At 32.2% G+C, this 21,024-nt stretch overlaps 1 protein-coding gene across 3 annotated transcripts in view; it reads left to right on the forward strand.

Moving 5' to 3' along the window:
• Pcyt2 (Phosphocholine cytidylyltransferase 2) overlaps window positions 1-21,024 on the forward strand; it is a 98,221-nt gene that overhangs the window by 15,498 nt on the left and 61,699 nt on the right. Inside the window, exon 1 of one of the 3 annotated variants that reach the window (XM_072523317.1) lies at window positions 13,795-14,081. The exons of the other annotated variants lie outside the window; for them this stretch is intronic. Coding sequence (XP_072379418.1) covers window positions 14,025-14,081 — 57 coding nt within the window. The 5' untranslated portion in view covers window positions 13,795-14,024. Of the gene's footprint in view, window positions 1-13,794; window positions 14,082-21,024 lie in introns of those variants that run through there. 3 annotated transcript variants of the gene reach the window in all.

The raw sequence follows: 21,024 nt of genomic DNA on the forward strand, positions 1-21,024 counted from the left end.
GTCACATTGTTCTATGGGAGACGAATCAACGGTATGGGTGTTTCAAAACAAGCCAAAGTCAACAAAAGTAGTCCACGTTCGCAGAGTTGGCTAACAAATGGTCGCTAGTTGTTTTTTTTTTTTGAAAAGGGTGCAGTTTGCTACGATTTGGTCAGATAGTAATAGAACTGTTATTGCTGAATGGATAACAACCATTTGTTTGTCAAAAGTGATTGATGAACCCCCTCAAAAATAACCGGAATCGTCAAATCCTCTTGCATCAGTACAATATCAGCGCTCACACGGCTCGTATAACGTCCGAAAATTTGAAGGCAATAACATCGATTTGGTGGACCATCCTGCATACATTGCTGATTTGGCACCATATGATTTCTTTACGTTCCTGATAATCACAAACAAACTTCGCGGTAAACGTTTTAAGATGCCAGGTGAGGCGGTTGAAGCAAACAATATTTCTTCTTTTCAAAATTTCTTTTTTTTTTCAATTTTTTCCCAAAAAAAAACAATTATGCAAACATTTTAGTATACACCTCGTATAGAATTGGTCCAGACTTTTCTATCCATTTTTTTTTTCAAAACCACTCCTAATTTCTCACATCTATATCGTCCGTTTACTGCTTGAAATTGTACCGTCGTTTACTTACTTGATTAGTAACATAATTCTCAGGAGTACTGCAAATGCAACATAATATAAGTGTATCGTAGGCTTAGAATATTAATCAGCTAACTAAATTTACTGCAACTTTACAGGGGATACAAAAAACTAGTTTCAAAATATGTATAATGATTTTGTCACTAAATTTTAATTGCAACTACTGACTTCTTATGTTTATACTATTGTAAGTAAAATTTGCTGTGAAAATCAGTGTACTGATTAAACATTTTTTTATATATTCTGTAAAGTTGCAGTAAATGGAATTAGTGGAATAAGCGGAACATTAGCCTATATACCAGTAAACTTATTTTAAGTGAAAAAACCAATCATTAAAAATAATATTTTTATACATGTATACTTCTGTTGATAATATGTCGCAAGTGACAATCAAAAAAATGTCAGAATTTGTAAAAACAATTTATAAAATCGTGTGTAAGCCCACACCAAAATGGAAAGTGTTATTCTATATTCTAATAAGAAAATTCTTTATTTGAGTGTTGACATTAATTTTAAATCAATTATTTTACATAAGTATTTGTACAAGTATACTGATATTTTAATTTTTTTCCATTCTAAAGTGTATGCGTGCTACCTGTTTCAAATTTACGTGTTGTAAAGTAACAATTGAAATTGATTCCTACACAAATTAACCTCCATATCCATTCCTTTATAGATCACATAAAATCCAAATGATTGAATGACTACATAATCATTTAATATAAATACTACTATTCATATCGTCGGTCATATATGTCTTGGCTCCAGCGATTTAAATAGCACCAGCTCTGATCTTACAACATCAGAGAGGAAATCCTTTGATGGCCAGGACCGACGTGTCCATGAAGGGGTTAACCTGACTTACTTATAATCAGATGGCTGTATCTGATTCTTCTCTATCTACCCTTCTCCTATGATAATGTGCATGAAATCTCCACCTGGATATCAAATGAACCGTATTTAATTGTCTCCTTCATATTGAAAATTCAGACATATATATTATACATTTTAAAGTAGGTGACTTAAAAATGATATTGTCAATATTTTTCAGGTGCGTTCCTGGGACGACCTAATAGAAAAATGGTTCATTCTACTACATGAAATTAACACTTTAACTTGAGAATTGCCGTCAAAAAAATCATAGCAGCAAAAATCATAAAAAGACAACCACACCCAATCTCTCTCCTATGGCATTACAGCCCAAGTCAGGCTATGGCCTCCTCCAGCCTCCGCCACCAAGCATCCCTTTCCTTGGCTGCTCTCCTCCAGTAATCCACCCTCAGTCTCTTTTTAGCATCGATTCTCACTTCGTCTATCCACATCTTTCTTGGTCTTCTTACTGGCAGACGTTCCATCATAGTTCCACTAGGTGTTCTGTTATTATCCATTCTTATAGGGTGCCCTGCCCAGCGCAGTCTTTGTAATTTTGCATAATTTGCTATACAGGGTTCTTTGTAATATTTGTATATATCTCTTCTTCTTCTTGATGTGCCTATCCTTTACGAATGTTGGCGATCATCATGGCAATCTTTATCTTATCTGCAGCAGCGCGGAAAAGCTGCACATATGTTGTATTGAACCAGATTCTGAGGTTCTTTAACCAAGATGTTCTTCTTCTTCCTGGACCTCGTTTTCCAAATATTTTTCCTTATATCTCTAGTTGAACCTTATTCTCCACATACCAGTGTTGCAAATGGGTCCCAAGTCCTCAATATCTTTCTTTTAAAAGAAATAATAAGGTTTATTGACGTTTTTGTCATGATTTTTTGTGTCAAATTCTTTCGTTAGTGATTCCACTGTAAATCATGAGGAAAACTCTTGATACTATCCCGATGTGGAAGTATTTGGTCTTATATTTAGGTTACTCTCAATATTAACATCAAATTCATGATGGTTTCATTTACATAATACGAGCAGCTGCTTTGATTTTTCTCTTTTTACCATCTGTTTTTTTTTAGGAATATACATGAATCGTTCCATTTAATTACATGTTCAGTTTCCATGCGTATTTGAGATCTATCAAATTTTCTATGTTGTGTGTTCTTTATAAATGGGTCATTATTATTTGCAAATGAATATTAAAAGTTTGCTCAAGTTAAAGATGATTTCATATAAGTTAATGTACTCTCTCTCTTCCAATAAAGTCGTCCCAGGAACGCACATCAAAAAGATTGACAATATTTTAAAGTCATCTACTTTAAGATGTATAATATATTATGTCTAAATTGTTAATATGAATCATTCAGATCAAATTAAATTATTACAGAAAAATGTTATTACCCAGTAATTTAGTAATACTTTAATTTGTATTTTGATGACGATTTTCGAAGTGGAAATCGAAACGTTAAAATAAACGTATGTTAAACTGAAATTATGAATAATTCCCAATAACATAATATTTAATATTCAATTATTTAGACCGAATCCTATCTACATGTAGGCCAGTAAATGATCATGAAAACGGCGACACTGTGTAATTTTCCTTGTTACCACCGAATTGCATGAAAATTTGGATTTAGGTTCTACTTACCTTCCACTTGATTTTTGGACTTTATTTTTTTTAGGAGTGAAAACTACCCTTATTAGAAAAAATTCGTATAATTGTAAATAAAGCGAGTAATTGATTTATATCATCTTTTAATGAAGTGAATTAACATTAACCAACATAATTTAAGATTTTATCACAGTTTAACCCCTAAATCTCACCCGAGAATAGTTACAATTAAAACAATGTCATTGAATACCTTGTCTCCACTGATTTTCATGGAAATTTGGATTTCGGTTACACTTAACCTCTACTTCATAATTGGGCTTGTGCCGTTTGCTTCTTTTTATCTTTAAGTAGTGAAAACGACTCCTATTAGAAAAAAATCATTTAATTGCAAATTCAAGCAATTTGGAATGATTTAATTATACAGTGACATTCAATTTTGATTTCTTTACCGTTTTATTTTTTTACCACATAACCCTTATAAAAACCTAACATTTTACCCTTATAAAAACCACCCCTTGCGAAGAAATTCGAATAGTTGTTTTTGTTTTCATTGAAATTATAAATGCAATAATTTTTTATTCAAAATATTATGAATTTATATGTTTATATCATTTTATTATTCATATGAATGTTTTATATTTTATGGGTTTATAAGTTAAACAATATTGTACTAATTAAACTTATACTTTTTTACAATCTTATCAATATCAAAAACATGTCAATCTGTCATGTCGGTTGATTGTTGACTCCCTGAAGTAAGCCATGTCATGTGTATGTAACGTAGCCCCTGCTACACTGTTACACAGCTATATATTATATTAAACATCTTCCCCCTAAGATCGATATCTATAAGGGGTTTTTATATTACGACCAACTCTGGTCTTATAACTGTTAGAAGTCGTCTCAATATTTGGGTTGACATTATGACTCAACATAGGTACTGATTTTACATTTGGGCTTGGACACCCAATTATTGGGTGTCCAAGGGCTTCTAAAATGAATTCTTTTTCAAGTGTTCTGGTACATGAGTGTTTCATTTGGTGTGAGTTCCGTCTAATAATTCTATTGTTACCTTCTTTTCTCACCCAATATGATCTAGGTTCATTTGCCTTTTCTAATACAATTGCTTTATGCCAATAATTATCTTTTGAACTTCTTATTACTACACTATCTCCCTTTCTAAACTCTACTGGTTTTCTTCGTGATGTCTTATCATAATGTAATTGTAATTTTTTTTTTCTCTGCACAAATTCTCATATACTTGTTTCTGGATTGTAGGTTCTAATTTATTAGCTGTAGTTGGTAATTGTCCTCTCAGGATCCTGCTCTGTAAAATTTGAGCTGGAGATGCATCGAGATTTATTATGCAGGTATTATTATATTCCATTACAAGATCTCTAAAATCATTATTTTAGAGATATTATAATTTTGATGTTGATGTTCAGTCAGATCACAAACCTATAATCTCCATTATGAATAAGCCAATTTGCGAAATTGGATCAGTTAGACTCCAACGTTTAAGACTTAAACTTCTCAAGTATAGATTAAATGTTTATTTTGTTCCTGGAAAAGACATACATTTTGCTGATATGCTATCTAGGTCTAGTTTAAATATAAATACACAAGACCCAGAAATGTTTGAAATGGTCCATTACGTGAGTAAACATTTACCTATGAGTCAGGAAAAGCAATCTGAGTTAAGACTAGCTACTAGTCAGGATGAAGCATTGGCAGTAATTTTTGATTTTTATTACAATGGGTGGCCAAAAGAAAAAAATGTTCCTCAAGTATGTAAAAAGTACTATGGTATAAGAGATTCACTGTATTTTGAAGCTGGTATTGCATTCATGCATGACAAAATAATTATTCCGAGAAAACTTAGACTTGACATGATAAAATTGCTTCATAAGGGCCATATAGGAGTCAGTAAAACTATAAAAAACGCCAGGAGTATATTTTATTGGCCAGGACTTAATGATGATATAACAAACTATATAAAAAAGTGCAGGATATGTGAGAAATATAGACCAAATAATTTTAAAGAACCAATGATGCCTCATGACATTCCTAGACTAAGATTCAATAAAGATGGTACAGACATTTTAGAGTATGGTTCAAAGGCTTATTTAGTAATTGTAGATTATTTTTCGCATTGGTTGGACATTTCAATATTAAAAGATAAAACCTCCAGTTCAGTAATCAACTCATTTCAAGATACCTTTAGTAGATTTGGATATCCAGAAATTTTAATTGCAGATAATCTACCATTTACCTCAGCGAAATGTAAAAATTATTATAGAGAAAAAGACATTACAATTATCACATGCGCCCCACATTACCACCAGAGTAATGGACTTGCAGAAAAAGCAGTCAATATAAGCAAGCAAATTTAAAAAAAAAGCCATGAGGAAAATAATGATTTTGAGATCTTGTAATGGAATATAATAATACCTGCATAATAAATCTCGATGCATCTCCAGCTAACTGTTTGACTGCGCCATGTTTTATATTTTATGGGTTTATAAGTTAAACAATATTGTACTAATTAAACTTATATTTTTTTACAATCTTATCAATATCAAAAACATGTCAATCTGTCATGTCGGTTGATTGTTGACTCCCTGAAGTAAGCCATGTCATGTGTATGTAACGTAGCCCCCTGCTACACTGTTACACAGCTATATATTATATTAAACCCATATAATGTGCCTTAATAGCACATTATGTGTATCTTACAATTCTCCAGTATACGCATTATGATATCTCCTAAAATATGTGATTCGTTTTTAACTCCGTTAACTTTTAAGCTATGAAGTACAGTGGAGCGTTGATTATCCGAACTAATTGGGGGACATGGGTGTTCGGAAAATCGGTTTTTTCGCATAATCGAACTGTATTGGTATAACCATACATATTTATCCACGGGTGAATGAAAGCCATATTTACATACCTGCATATGTATTTAATATTTATATCTTTAAAGACAAATAGAAATTAAACAAAAGAAATGCAGTCCTTGCAACAAAACATATTGACGAAAATTTCAGATTTTTTAAGCGTTTAATTACTAATGCTTAAAAAAATCTTTAATTCTCGTCTGCCTAAGCAACTCTACCCGTTTACGAGCGGCTATGTCACGTAGTTTTTTAAGGACAAGTCTTTTTCATTACAACATCGATGAGTTGGGGCGTTATCAAGAAGCAATAATGTTTTCTCTACTTTGCCATTTTTTAATTGATAGGCTTTAATAGAGGGTATAAAGTTTCTATAAACCATTCCATGGACATTGTACTATCCATCCAAGCACTTTTTTGCGAAGTGTAAACGCATCGCAGACATATTAACATATTTAAAACAATGTGGTTTCTTGCTTTTACCAATGACAATCATGGGCAATCAGTGGCTGCTAGTCGCATTAGCACAAGCTAAGGCGGTGATACGATCCTTGCTTACTTTAGGTGCAGGTGCTGGACGAATTCACGACGTGACGCAAAAGATTTTTGTGGTGAAGCCCAGTTTCGTCTGCATTGTAAACGTTTTGGTGGGCGTAATTTTTAACACGCCTATGCTTGCTCGACAATTTGACAGCTCTCCGGGTGTTTTGTTGAATTGAACTGTTTTTCACATACAATCAGATAAGAAATATGTTCTCCCTGGAACCTTTTTTGAGTAAACCACTTATGTATAGCTTCATCTAAATCCGCGTTTGAGACAAGTTTCATCTTTTTACAATTTGTGGATCCGTCCAAAGAATCAAGCAGGGACATAAAGTTATAGTCTCTACCAAATTATTGTAGAATTAATTATCTGCATGTGATTATGAAGTTGTTTCTATTTGTTGGGATTACTAACAAAAGCAGGTAAAAAATATAACCATAAATAAATAGTCCTTTGTACGAAACGGCAGTACTCAAATACAAATGACTTTTTTATAAGCTTAAGATAAGGTTTTGTGCAATAATTTGTTGGAAAAAAAAACCATTTTGTAGATTTTTTAAGGGCAATATTATCTTTTAAATTCTTATTTTTCAAAATTCCAAAAAAATTTTTTTACTTTCAAACCATTTTTTTTCAAAAATAAGCACTTTCAATGGGTCAAACTTACAGATCATATAAGCAATACATAAATAAAGTAAATTGAAAAGAGTAACGATTCATTTAATTTTGGGTTACTTAGGAAGTGATTTTCACAATTTTGTTACCCAATGCGACTAACTTTATTTTGAGCGTAACACGCTTAGTTTTGGTGTTAGAAACAAAAAAAAAACAAAAATAAAGCTTTTCTTAAACACTTTAAAAAAGTTAAGAATAGTTTTCCTTAAGTGCTTTGTTGTTTGGTTGAACAAATGAATATTTACACTCGCAAATAACTCAAAAAGTATTATATTGGTAAAAGTAAAAGTTGCTTAGACTTAGTCAATTTATCCGTATCCGGACTTATTTTTAACTTATGTTTTGCTAAACCGCCGTGACGAGAAAATTACACTCCAAAACATTTTGTAACATAAAACGTAAAACGGTCATTTACATGATAACACTGGATGACTATTCACATTTCATAATAACAGTTTGATCATTTCTCATAACAGTTACCTAGTTTTTTTTTTAATTTGAATGAATAGTTATTAAATCAATTTTATAAAATTATACTTTAATATACAATCCCTTGGGAAATATGAGAATCTATTTTATTCTCAACATTTCTAAATAAACACTTTTAATTATAAGAATTAAAATGAATCGTGATACATTATACGGTTTATTCTCCGACCGTTGATGAATAAGCAGCCTAAATATAGCTAAGAATATCACCCTAATAATCTGTATGAAGTTTTTAAATTATTTTAACAATGTATAAGTGCCGATACTGTTATATAAAAGAGAGTTGGATCTAATCCAATCGGTCGATTAGAACTTTAGAGCATTGTAAATTAAAGACATCAATTTCGGATGTTTTCTAGCCTAAATGGAAACATGCGATTTCGTTTAATTTATGATTATTTAATTTATAGTTTCGCAAAAAATCTAACACTTCTTCGATTTTACGAATATATTATGTTTATAACATGAAATCTCCAATGCCTGCGGTATAGTATGCATTCATTGTATAGATCCATTGAAAAATTGTAATTTAGATAGGCCAACAAATCACATAAATATAATATACTAGCGGACCAACTCGACATCGAGTTTTTTAAATGAAATTTTTATTTTGCGAGAAAAATATACAATATATCGTCGGTATACTGCGAAAACCAGGTAAATGTCGGAATACCGAAATCGAGAAAAAACGTTTTTAAAGTTTAGTTTTTTATTGTGAATTAGGCAGTCAGCCTGTTTTTGATATTAGGTATTCTAGTGAAAGATGCATATATCTGAAATGATATTCTATCATTAGTTTGAAAAAGTTAAGGCACCTATCTGACTAATCCTAAATTTAAGTTGGAAATGCTATCATTTACCTGGTTTTACCTGTAAATCTAAATAAATCAATTACTCTTCAAATAACATATTTAACACAAATATAATAAACCAAGTATAATATTTTCCAGTTGTGTGATCGAGATATGAGGCTTTTACTAGGTAATAGCAATGTTTTAAGGTATTAGTCGATATTTATGACATTTAACTGGTTTTCCCTGAAAATTTTGTTAACATCTGTGTGTAGTTATAGTTATTATTTATATGAATGATAGGCAGTTTAATAGAAAAAATCAAATTTATTTCGAATATAATAATAACAATATTATTATTATGAGACTTCCTCGTCCGATTCGTCACTGAAAGCAGGCTCTGGCAAGATGTCTGTTACATCATTTCCCGTTTTCAAATTACGATATCACCCGTGATATTCCTCTGGTATCACTCCCTTATCCCATAGCTGTACCAAATCTCTCTTTTTTGCTATGCTAATTGGCAAATGTGCATCATAAAGTCGTTTAAGTTCTTCAAGATTGCTTGTATTAGTTGATAACTTGGCGTGCTTTTTTCTTTTTGACTGCCGTGCAGTATCAGTAAGGAAATAATTGAAGCTTGTTGACATGTCATAATTAAAATAGATTCTGTTTGTCTCTCCTTTCACGCATCTCATTATTTTTATCTTCAACCACATTATTTTTTCGCTGTTTTGGTCTTTTGTCCGGTTTTTAATCAAAGTGTGTGACAAATTTTTTAAATCATAAAAGTCGTAGTATTTAACTTCTTTACATTTGTATGGTTCTATACATACTTTTTTATCATCAACCTTGATATTTTTAGTTCCTCTTGCATTTTGAAAAACAGACAAGTAATCTGGCATCGCATAGATAGATCTGTGTTTTTTAGCGGTTTCGATATTACTCTGCATAGAGTCAACTTCCATATAGGAATGTCCAGACTCTAAAAATTTGTGTTCAATAATATTTAAATGGTCTATGTTTTGAACATCCCATAATAGTAAGGCTGTAATATGCTGATTACGATTCTGTCTTCTGCAGGTATCAGAAAATAAACTTATTTCACTTACATATTCTAGAACACATTTTGATAAGTAGTGGAGTATAATGCTTCTTATTTCAGAACTTCCTTGTCTACCGTTAATTTCTGACCAGTCAAAACAGTAAGCTGCATTTGGTAATGCGGCTTCATATACACACAAATTGTAGACACATAATTTTCGAGAATAATATAGTTTTCCAGTCAATCCACTTGGAATCTGTAGTACGGCCTGTAGATCGAAAGTAATTGAAACAAAATCCCGTTGTTCATTAGATCTTTTCTTATCATTTTGTTTTTTAAGATTACATACTTCTTTTCTTCTCTGATGTTCTCTGTAACTGTCTTCTAAATCCGATTTGTCAGTTAGATTAGCCCTATCATATTTATTACAAACTAAACATTGATTTTTTTTAGCAACAAAAAAGCTTAAATTATAGTCGTTAGAAAATATTCTTTGATGTAATTTCGCTAACACCTTCCAGTTTCTTCTGTTCACAGGCATTTATAAAAGTTGGTACATTTTTCTTATACTTAAATTTTTGTCCAAATATCTACGCTTTGAACTTTGGCGAATATAATGTGGGCCCATGGTTGGAAAAGACTCAATATGAGCCTTCACGATTTTTCGGGTTTTACTGCTTGTTTTATTTGGCGGTGTATGCTTGCCTCTTTTATCCGTATCTGCATAACAACCTAGAATATCAGTTTTTCTTACAACATCCTGTATTAACGACGCTGATATACAAAGTGTCTTACACAAAAATTTCTCACATACCTGTATGTCTTAACCATTCAAAGAAAAGTAACACTTTTTGGAAAATGCACGTGGTTTTTTAAACTTCAACGAACTGCAACGATTCTCTTTGGTGGCTCCGTTTTAATACGTGCAATAAGAAAATGTTTCAGGCCTAGATATTCTAACTTTCAATAATCACGACATAGTCTTTGTCTGTAATCTTCGCTGAAATAACTGGCACATTTGTAAAAGCACTCTGAACAATAATTAACTGGTTTTGGCAATTTTGCTGGTCTATGGTTTTTTTTTTATCTCATAAGGCAAACCTTCAGCACGCCTCCTTTTTGCGACATTTATTACCCAATCTTTGGGGTTAACTGTTCTCTAACGTTTTAGTGGACGTACGTCTTTTCATACTTTGTCAAGAAGTAGATTTAATATCCAACTAGCTATTTCAGTTGACACTAAATTGTTCGTGGGTGAACCTATTTCAGTATCTTTTTTCTCATCATCTAGGCTATCAAAGACAGCTGTGTGTAAATCATATAGACTTTCTAGAGAGAGCGATCCCTCTTCACTTGGCTGATATGTGGGGTCTACATCTGAAAAGTCACTATCAAAAATGGATTCCATCATTGAAACTATATTGTTCTCAGAATCATCAAGAATTGAACTGCTGTCTTCAGTTATTCTATCTGTGTATGTGTTATAAAGATCATTTATGGGTTTAGCTTAGTAACCATTTCTAAATTTTAACTCCACCCGTTTTCAAGTAGAATGAAGTAAGTGTACTTAAAGGTTTTTACTAGTCGATATGAAAGAGAAATTTTAATAAATCATACACGTAAAATGTATTAATGACACTTATCACCTTTTTACTGAATATGGTTTGCAGTAGTAGAAATATATTGTTGTCCGGCATAATAATATATGTGGGCTTACTTTGTTTTACATGCAACAGAACTTTAATTTTATGGAAGTAAGTAGCGATATATTGTTTTATTTGAAAATGAAAAGTTGATTAGCTGTACTTATTTGTTTATTACACAAATTGTCTGCTGAATGGTAAGTCGTATCATTTATTGGGTTTTACCTGTATGTAGAGCGGAAAAAGCTGAGAATTTTGGTATACTTAACTCAATATTTTAAAATTTGTCATTTATCTGGTTTTCGCAGTATACCGACGATATACAATGACCGGAAGTAAAAATATTTTTATCAATAACTCAAAAACTATAAATGATAATTTCGTGAACTTACATTTTTGAACTCTACGTTGAATTCTCTATTGATTTGACTAATAAAAACGAAACCGGAAGTCCTCAAACCGGAATGCAATTTTTAGTTCATCAAATGTCGGCATGGATATCATTTAGCAGTTAATTTTGCATGCTGATTACGAATCCGCTGTCAGATTTGCTCTATCTTGACGTTTTATGCGCATTTCGGGTCACTTCCGGTGTCGGATCGCAACCGGAAGTACATATTTAGATTCGTCTCGACGAGACCTTTCGATCCATATATACATTGTGGGGTCTAAAACTTAAAGTAAATTTTAACTTCCGGTCATCTCAAAACCGGAATTGAATTTTTGTACCAAAAGTTTATCTTGACAATCTCATACGTAATACTAATAATATTTCGAAAAAATATTTTAATTATCTAATATGGTTTTTGAATAAAGTGATGGACAAGAAAAGGGCTTAGCGTTTTAGTATATAAGATAGACAAATTATTCTAATTTTCAGAGGATTTTCAGAGATACAGAGAGTACTGGTTAAAAAATTTTTTGCAGTGAGAATAGTAAACCGATTAACATAGGTAGTCAATACAATTTTTAAATCTCATCTTGAGCTACATTTAAACATGTAAAAATGCAACGTGTTTAGAATTTAATGGACAAAAGTTTTAACAATTTTTCTAGTATTGTGTTTTGTTTGATGCTATTTTGTTTTTAAAAGAATGAGATGTTTCTTTTTTTGACGTATCATTTTTGGCTTATAACAGTTGTAATAAATGTATCAAGTAATAACTAAAATATTTATTTTCTATATCCAAAATATAAAACGTACATATAAATATGAGACGTACAGCTAAGCATCTTTGAATATCCACATGATAAACAAATATTTTTAAAATTGAGATTTGAGAATGGAAAAATCATTTTACTATACCCAATTTACATTATTTTTGCCCTTGTCATATTCTAACAATCTTAAAATATCCAATTTATGTATTTTGTCAATTATGAATTGCTTAGCGATATTTAACAACCTTGCTTTAGATTTCACTAACATGCTCCCTTGGTGGTAAATGTCTTATAAAATGGACTCAACAATTATAAATTAAATACTTGAGCTGTTAAAATCAATCAAAAAACGTTAAAATACTGACCTAGAATTAAGCTAATATGTTCTGAAGATATTTTCTAATGGTATTTTATATTATTTACTATCTTTAATGGAAAATAACCACATTTTCATTTGGACGTTTGTATTTCCCCTTAAAAATCGTTCTCAAAATACAAATTAAATTAATTTGTAACTCCGTTTACCAAAGTGTAGGCCACCTCCGGTCCTATTTTGTAATAGTACAGTGTATTGAGGGTTTATCGGTCATAATTTGAAATTATTTCTTCTTGACATTTGGTCTGCAACTTTATCAGATAATATGAAAGGATCTAAGAGCAGATGTAGATGTAACCTCCTGTTTTTCCAGTGACAGTGACGGAAAGTTGGAAGATTTCGGGTATGATTCCGAAAAAAGAAACATCAGTCTTTACAATGGAAGATACGATTTTTAGAAGTTAGCTGCGACTACATTGTTTATCACAATAATGCGTCAGCAGAGTTAGATTATAAAACCTTGTGCTAGCTTTTGCTAAAACACAAAATTACACAACTCCTGCAGTCTCCGTACAGTCCCGACAGATCACTAGGCTACTTTTTCAAGTTTGCACACTACAACATACATAATTTACAATAAGCCAAATGGCTGCGATACAACAAAAAAAGTTGAAAGTGAGTACTTAAGTCGTCCCTAGTCGGAGTCGTACCTGGTCGGCTCCACTGTGAGACTAGCCTTAAGTCTTTCATTCCCAATAAAATAGTAATTATTTTAAAATGCCACAAGAAAATAGCTTCAGAACAATAGCCTTAAGCCATTGCAAAGTCCGAATATTTTTGGGGGACGTACCTCGTACAGTTCTCAAAAATATATTAAGCAATAACTCAAGTGTTTTTTAATTGAATAAAAATTGTTATCTAGTCGTTAATATCAAATTTGAATACCGTGAAATACAAAATAACTTTCTAGGCAAATGCTAAATGAGGGAAAACTAAATTTCTTTAAAAATACCTGTCATTATCTTCTTTTGATAAAGTACTTATTGGTACCGTTAATTATGTGTAGTAACTACAGTTGGTTGTATTTCATTCACTTAATGTTCATATTCGGTTTCAACCGCTCGTTCAACAATTGATAGCCTTTTTTAAATTATTTTTTATTGTTTTATATAACTTGGTTGTAAAAATCTATTTTGATTGCTAAAAAATTGCGGAGGACGACACTTATATTTATTTAATTCAATTTAATTTTTCTTGTGTGTTTGTGTTGGTGAAAATTAGCTTTATATGCAGTGCTGGTTTGGATAAAACCAATTTAAGATGAATGGCGAGACCAGAGGCATAAAAAGGCGACCGGCCATTTCAAAAATGACATTGGTATGTTTATTAACATAGCTTAAACTTAAATAGTATATAAGATATCTAATTGTTATAGTACATATCAACGAAGTTTTTACAAAATATATGAAAGTAGTATACATTTTTTTATTGTAAACACCTACTAAGATGCTTAGTAACATTACAATCTGAGTTTTAATCAATAACTTGCTAATCAATAATTTACTTAACTAACACAAAAGGCAGCTTCTTTCTTTTGAGTCGTGTAACCAAATCCATCTTGCTGGATAAAATTAACCATATCGTATTGACGAAGTCTTTGTTCGTAACTCTTGGCAAATTTTTCGATAATCTTATCGACAGTCTTCTTTAAGTTTCATCTTCTATCGAAGGTTGGAAATCATCATGGCTATGCCGACCCTGTTGACTGCCGTTCTAAATATTTCTGCACTATTGCATTCAAACCATTCCCTCAAGTTCTTAAGCCACGATGAACTTCGTCTTCCCTCCCACATTTCGCTTTCCTCGAATTTTGCCTTACATAATAAGCTGCAGTAATGAGTATCTTTGCCCTCTCATAACATGGCCTTAAGTTTTGAGTTATTTTTTGAGTCTGTAATATTCGTAGGATTCCTCTGTAACACCAAAATTCAAAGGCGACCAACTTATTCAGATACACTTGTTTTAATGTCCATGCTTCCAAGCCATAAAGAAGAGTAGTGAATACTTAACACCGAAGCATTCTTAGGCGTAGTCCTAACCTTGTATCCCGACAACAAAGAAACTTTTTAATTTTAACGAATGATGCACGTGCTATTTCAATACGTGTCTTAATTTCTTTGGTTTGGTCTACATTTGATGTTATCCACGCTCCTAAGTATTTGTATCAACAGTATTCATTTCCAAATCCCTATCGGGTCACTGTTCCTGAAGTACTAAGTAGCTTTAATAATACTTCTTAGAACTTTATTTTGAAATCTGTGGATAACATCTAAATTACTCCAGCACAACCCCACAGCTGGATGATATATGTATACGCAGGTTTTATTGCCTGTTTGTACAAGAGCATTGCATAGTAGATTGACAGGATCTATGGTCTTCTAAATAACCAACACATTTTTTTATACTTAATGCAGAGCTTTTCTAATTTCATTTTAATTTTGGCCTTCGAACGTAGTCTACCATCTAAAGTAATACCCAAATATCGGTAATGTATAGTAGTATAAAATAATATATAGTATACCTTGCTATACTCCTGATTTATTTTTTTTTAAGTTCTCAGTAAGCTTCTTGCTGCTTAACCCTTAGAACACTGTTCTAATAAGTGTATGTATTTTATAAATAAAATATTGCTTAATTTATATTTATATCCTTGTCATACTTTATCGAAAGCTTGAGCCAGGTCAAGCAAGAAAGTGATGCATGCTTTATTTTCTTATGTTCTCATAGTTATTTCCGTTATCTTATCGACTTCTTCTATAGCAGCGTGGCATTATTTCTCTAAATGCAAATTGGTGTGATAGAATTAGATCTAGCTTCTATGAAATGTTTTATCATTTTTATTAATCCCTTAAGTAAAGAAAACGACCTGTACGATTATTTTGTATTGGGTTATTTTCCAGATTTTAGGATCCTAATACCCTCAACTATTTTCCATCTCTTAGAAACATACTTTTAATCTGAACGAAGCATTTATAAGACGTGTCAGTTTGTAACCATCTAACAACCCGTCAGAAACGGTGGATGCTAATGGGTAACATAATGTCAACGCTCTGAAAGTTGGGAGTCCATCTTCTTCTTTTGGTACCTATCATCTGTGGATGTTGGCAATCACGTTGGTCCATACAACTTTGTAGACAGCTGCTCTAAATAGATGTATGGTAGTCATTCCTGCTCACTGTCTGATGTTCTTCAACCACGATGTCCTTCTGCGCCCTTGAGATCTTTTGACTTCTATCTTGCCTTGTCAAATTAGTTGAATTAAACCCAAACTGAACACTGCTAATGTTTTCTTCAAGTTTTCTATATATGCGAGAGTAAATAACACTAAGAAGGATTTTGAGTGCATGGCTCATTAAGCTTATAATTCTGTAATCAGAGCATCTGGTGGCATTTGTCTTTTTGGAGAGAGGGATGAAGGTGGAAACTAGCCGATCTGTAGGAAATTCTGCAGTTTCATAGATTTTTTTCAGTAGACTCGTTAGGAGTTTGAGTTGGTTGTTTTCAAATAGTTTCAATATTTCAGCTTGTATGTTATCAGTCCAGGTGCTTTCTTGGTTTTTAGTCTTTTTATTGCATATGTTACTTCACTGAGCGTTATTTCTGGTCCTGAACATCCAGAAACATTCTTTCTTGAATAATACTTCCATGTATTGCCTCCATCTCTCAAGTATACTCTGATTTTCGTAGAGCAGATTGTTGTGCTCGTCTAGTATTAAGTTATGACTTCGTGATTCGATTGCTCCCGTTAAGTTTTTGATCTTTTTACGTAGGTTAAAAGTGTCATGCTTCTGTTCTAGGGATTCTATTTATATGCATTGATCTTGTAGCCACGATTCTTTTGCTTCTTTAATATTTTTCTTAATGATTTTGTTTATTTCTTTGTAACTTTCCTCATTCTTATTTCTGTCTTCTTCGTTCTTCCATTAGCTCTAATATTTCTTGCCTCATCCACGGCTGTTTCTTTATATTGTTTTCTGGTTTAAGTTTATTATCTACCACTGAATTACAGATATTTTTGATTTTATTCCACATATCATCCACACTTATGTTTTCTTGATTAGTATCTGAGATTACCATGCTGTTTATTTTGTTGTTAATCTCCTCTTTGACTTCGTCTCTTGTGGTTTTATCTTTCAACTTCTGGATGTCCGGACGTTTTTGTGCTCGCTGTTGTGCTGTTATATATGGGAGTCCATGTATAACAGTAAAACTCACAACTTTCTTTGGGAGCCAATTGTTAGTTCTTGTCTAGCTTAGTCTTTTAGGTGTGAGAACGTCTTATCTTAAAAGTATATCTGAAAAATGAGTTTGCCTGGAACAAATAAACCAAGATATTAACTAATCATATTTATTTTACATACAAAATATAAATGAATTTTAATATTAAATCAAAAACAAAACAAATCTTGCCCAAAGCTTTACAGAAAGATTGTAAAAATGACACTTATGGTTTCACAAGATAACTTGCTTATTGCTTCTGATGTTGACGGAAATGACGGGATCGAGTCCGTTCTAAGCAGCTATTGAGTTCTGCGTATCTGCTATGCTGCTGTAGTTGTTATTTCTATGTGTGGTGCAGCACAAGGCTTTAGGAAGTTCCACCCAATAAGGCAGAACCAGAAAAATTGATTTTAGACCAAAAAAATAAAATAATAAAGCTTGCGTTAGCGACTGCATACGTTTTAAAATATTTTCTTGTCATATTGAGATTGCACAATATTAAATAGAAAATAGAAAATAGAAAATTGTCATGGATTAAGTGAATATAATTATTATTAAGACTGCATATGGTTTGGAGGTTATGTTTAAAAAGTCAAATATGAAATTATAAAAAGCCACTGGATATTGGTTAAATATTAAATATAAACTTTAAAAAATCTCAAAAAAGATTTAACAATATAAATCAATTTATTAGTAGAAAATCCAGCTTCAGTAGGCAAAAGACATTATAAAAAGTATTTCCGTTTCTATTGAATTATCCCTATTTCTGCATTGAAGTAAAACTGTTATAGGGGAACAGAGTTGCCAACTGACAAATATACTTTGTTAACTGAAGTGGAGCATAGAAATTTATATTCTTCTATGGTTTAAAACATAATGGGGTTTGAATAAAAGGAATTAGAATATTAACTGAAAATTAAAACCGGAATTTAGATTATGGCAGAATATTTAGTAAATAGAAAGTTGATCGAAGGGTTAAGCGAAAACAGTTTGAGAATAAAAATAGTAAAATTACAGATAAAGGTAATAGAAGAATATAATCGAAAGAAATTGAAATAAAATAATTATTTAAAGAAAACTAACAAACATGTGACGTTTATAACGTTACAAGTTTTACTACGTTTTCCTATGCAGTTATTTTAGGATTTCTCTGGTGATTAAATTAAACACAAGTGCTTTCCTGGAATTGACAGGTTCCATAGTTGCGTTGGCTTTTTTTAAGTGACTATGTGATTTAATTTCACCTTTTTCTTGTAGGGGTTTTCCCAGCCAAAGGTGTCAAAATTTGGTCTTATTTCAATTTATTTTAATGCTCATTTCCTCTCCTACTTTGTGAATACGATCAAGTAGAATCTGGAGATCTTTAATATGTTCTGACAGAATTACTGAATCGTTCTCATATCTATTTACATTAAGTAGCTCTCCGTTGATTTTTATTCGGTGTGGCTGTCTCTCTAGTTCCTTTTTTTAAATAACTGGTCCGAGTACGCCTCGTTGTGTGGAGATTTCGTCGATGTATTTATCCCCAATTTTTACGATTACGATATATTTTTAATCACACGAATATCTTTGTCACCTATTCCTATTTTGTTACCATCTGCATTAATTTTAAATGATGTACTTTATCGAAGGTCTTTTCGAAGTCCACGAAGTATGCAGATATATCTTTTCTTTGATCACGGCATTTTTATAATAGGATATTTAGTCCAAAAAGTGCTGCCTAGTTCCCATAGCATTTCTAAAACAAAAATGGATTATCTTCGAGACCTTCTTCGCGTTTGCGTATTGTGAAGTATTATTAGGAAAATCTTACGATTTTGGCTCATTAGGCTAATTAATCAATTAGTGAACCGTTAGAATGCCAAATTCCAATACAAACTCAAAGCCTAGCAACTAGTATTTCTATTGTTCGATATTAAGGTTAAGCGGATATAAAAATAAACGGAATCTCAATTAACAACCTTCCGACTGCGATTATTTCTGACAGCCCGGAAGCTCTTTAACGACTTCTAAATTAGGTAATTCAGGGAGAAGATCCATTAAACCTCAACATAAACACACATCAATGATGGAACAAATTGGATTGGATTGGTTTGGATTCACATTCACTATTTCGAGCTTCACAAGACATCACTTAGCTTAGATTGTTGCTAATCTTGAATGAAGATGGTACTAAGAAGAGAGTTAAAGACAGCTTAGGTTCAACTATAGAACCATTGCTTATAAAAGAGGCAAGAGTTGCATTTACCATTAAAAACTTTAATTGAACCATGAAAAATTAAAAAATTGTAACTACAACGAGCCGAGAAGTACACGCAGTACTTACACACACATAGAAGATGGGTATGATATAGTAGAGATCATACCGTTTGCCGTTACGCTATACGAGTCTGTCTTACCTCCAAGGCACTAGAATACATGTTTCAGATTAAAAATATATTGTTTATGGATTAACGTAGAATTTTAAAAACTTTACTGTTAATCATGGTACTCGCACGGATATGTATAAGAGCTAAAAAACGAGGGAACGACCAATCCGAATACTTCTAGTCTTTACTAACTTGAGCCATGAAATATCTCATGAATCGTGCGAGTTTGGATCGCTTGACGTAAAAATTAATGATTGCTCATAAAGTCAAGTATTAAAATATCGGTTCCAGGTCTGCATTTAACCCTATTTTATATTTTTGTGTGGACGGCCCTAGCTCAGCGGCAAGTTCGAATCTCGACACCGAACATTTTCATTTCTAAAGATGATATGAGCCGTTCACCGTGATCCGGAGGACACGTAAAGCCGTCGGTCCCCCTGGGCTATTGTACATCGGATCTAGCTACTAGGGTTAAGATGCAATTGCCGTCGGAACAATCCAAAGGATCGCACTGACAGAAATGCCATACGATAATATTATTATTATACAGATTTAGCCATACGGTTCACATTCCCTCTAAGGGGAAAATTTACTGTCCTAGATACCTACGGTATCAAAAGAATTGAGCTCTGGTGGGACTCTTTCCGTGTTATCGAGTCCTAGGTAACTTAATACATCAGTGTATCTCCCAAAAATTTTCGTACGCATCTGGATGTCGACAGTAGCACAGCTTTCTGCATGGTCTTACAGAGATGTCCATTTAGACCCAGTTTTTTGATGTTTTCTAGGAGGTTCTTCGGAATGACCCCAGTAGTACAGCAGTAGAAAGAATACTAGGTATCGTCTGGGTACGTTCAATTCTCCATTGTCTCCTTATTTATATTTCCAGATCTCTGTACATGGAGATCTTTTCGTTGTATTCGTTATTATGATTGTTGTTGCCTATTGTGTGTGTTTATTCACATTACAAAATGAAAATATATTTGTTTTTAATTAAAATATGCTAAAAAAGAACTAAGTACTTGTATTAAAGTTTCCATTTAATTGTGTGCGTTGGTAAAGCTTCCCCTCGGTCACTACTTGAGTGCCTCACAGATTTTTAATTTATGGATAATGATCATGGTACAATCTGCGCGAAAGCTACAAGATGTTTCGCTTCCCCAAAGAGACATTAAAAACTTGTTAATTGCTCTATGCAAACTCAGATGAGAGTAATCGAGAACGTGGTCAACGATTTTCAACACCAAAGGAAAAAGGAAGCCATGATAGCATTTAAAAATGAAATTTTGCTTATACCATGTTTTGAACGGAAAAAATTTTTGGACACTTGGTTTACTGCAAACGTGTAGAGAATGTAACGATAAATATTTTGAAATATAAGGACATTTTATTAAATCCAATTATTTATGTCTTCTCTCTTTAAAATTAAAGCAATAACCTTTTATTAAGACTGATAAGAAATTGTGGTATATTTTATTTTATATTTCTCAGTGTCCCCTGACATCGAGACACTTTATTTAAAACTAAGGAATAATGTTTAATAGCTAGTTTTTAGAAGTTCCTCCCTTTTTGTGTTTTATTTAAATATTTCGTTCATTAGTACTGTGCAAAGGTTTTTATTTAACTCGTCTTAATTTATTGAAAATTGAAATGTGTATATGTTGCGGGTA

The sequence above is a fragment of the Diabrotica undecimpunctata genome, chromosome 2 (genome assembly GCF_040954645.1).
Source record: "Diabrotica undecimpunctata isolate CICGRU chromosome 2, icDiaUnde3, whole genome shotgun sequence".
Classification (NCBI taxonomy): Eukaryota; Metazoa; Arthropoda; class Insecta; order Coleoptera; family Chrysomelidae; genus Diabrotica; species Diabrotica undecimpunctata.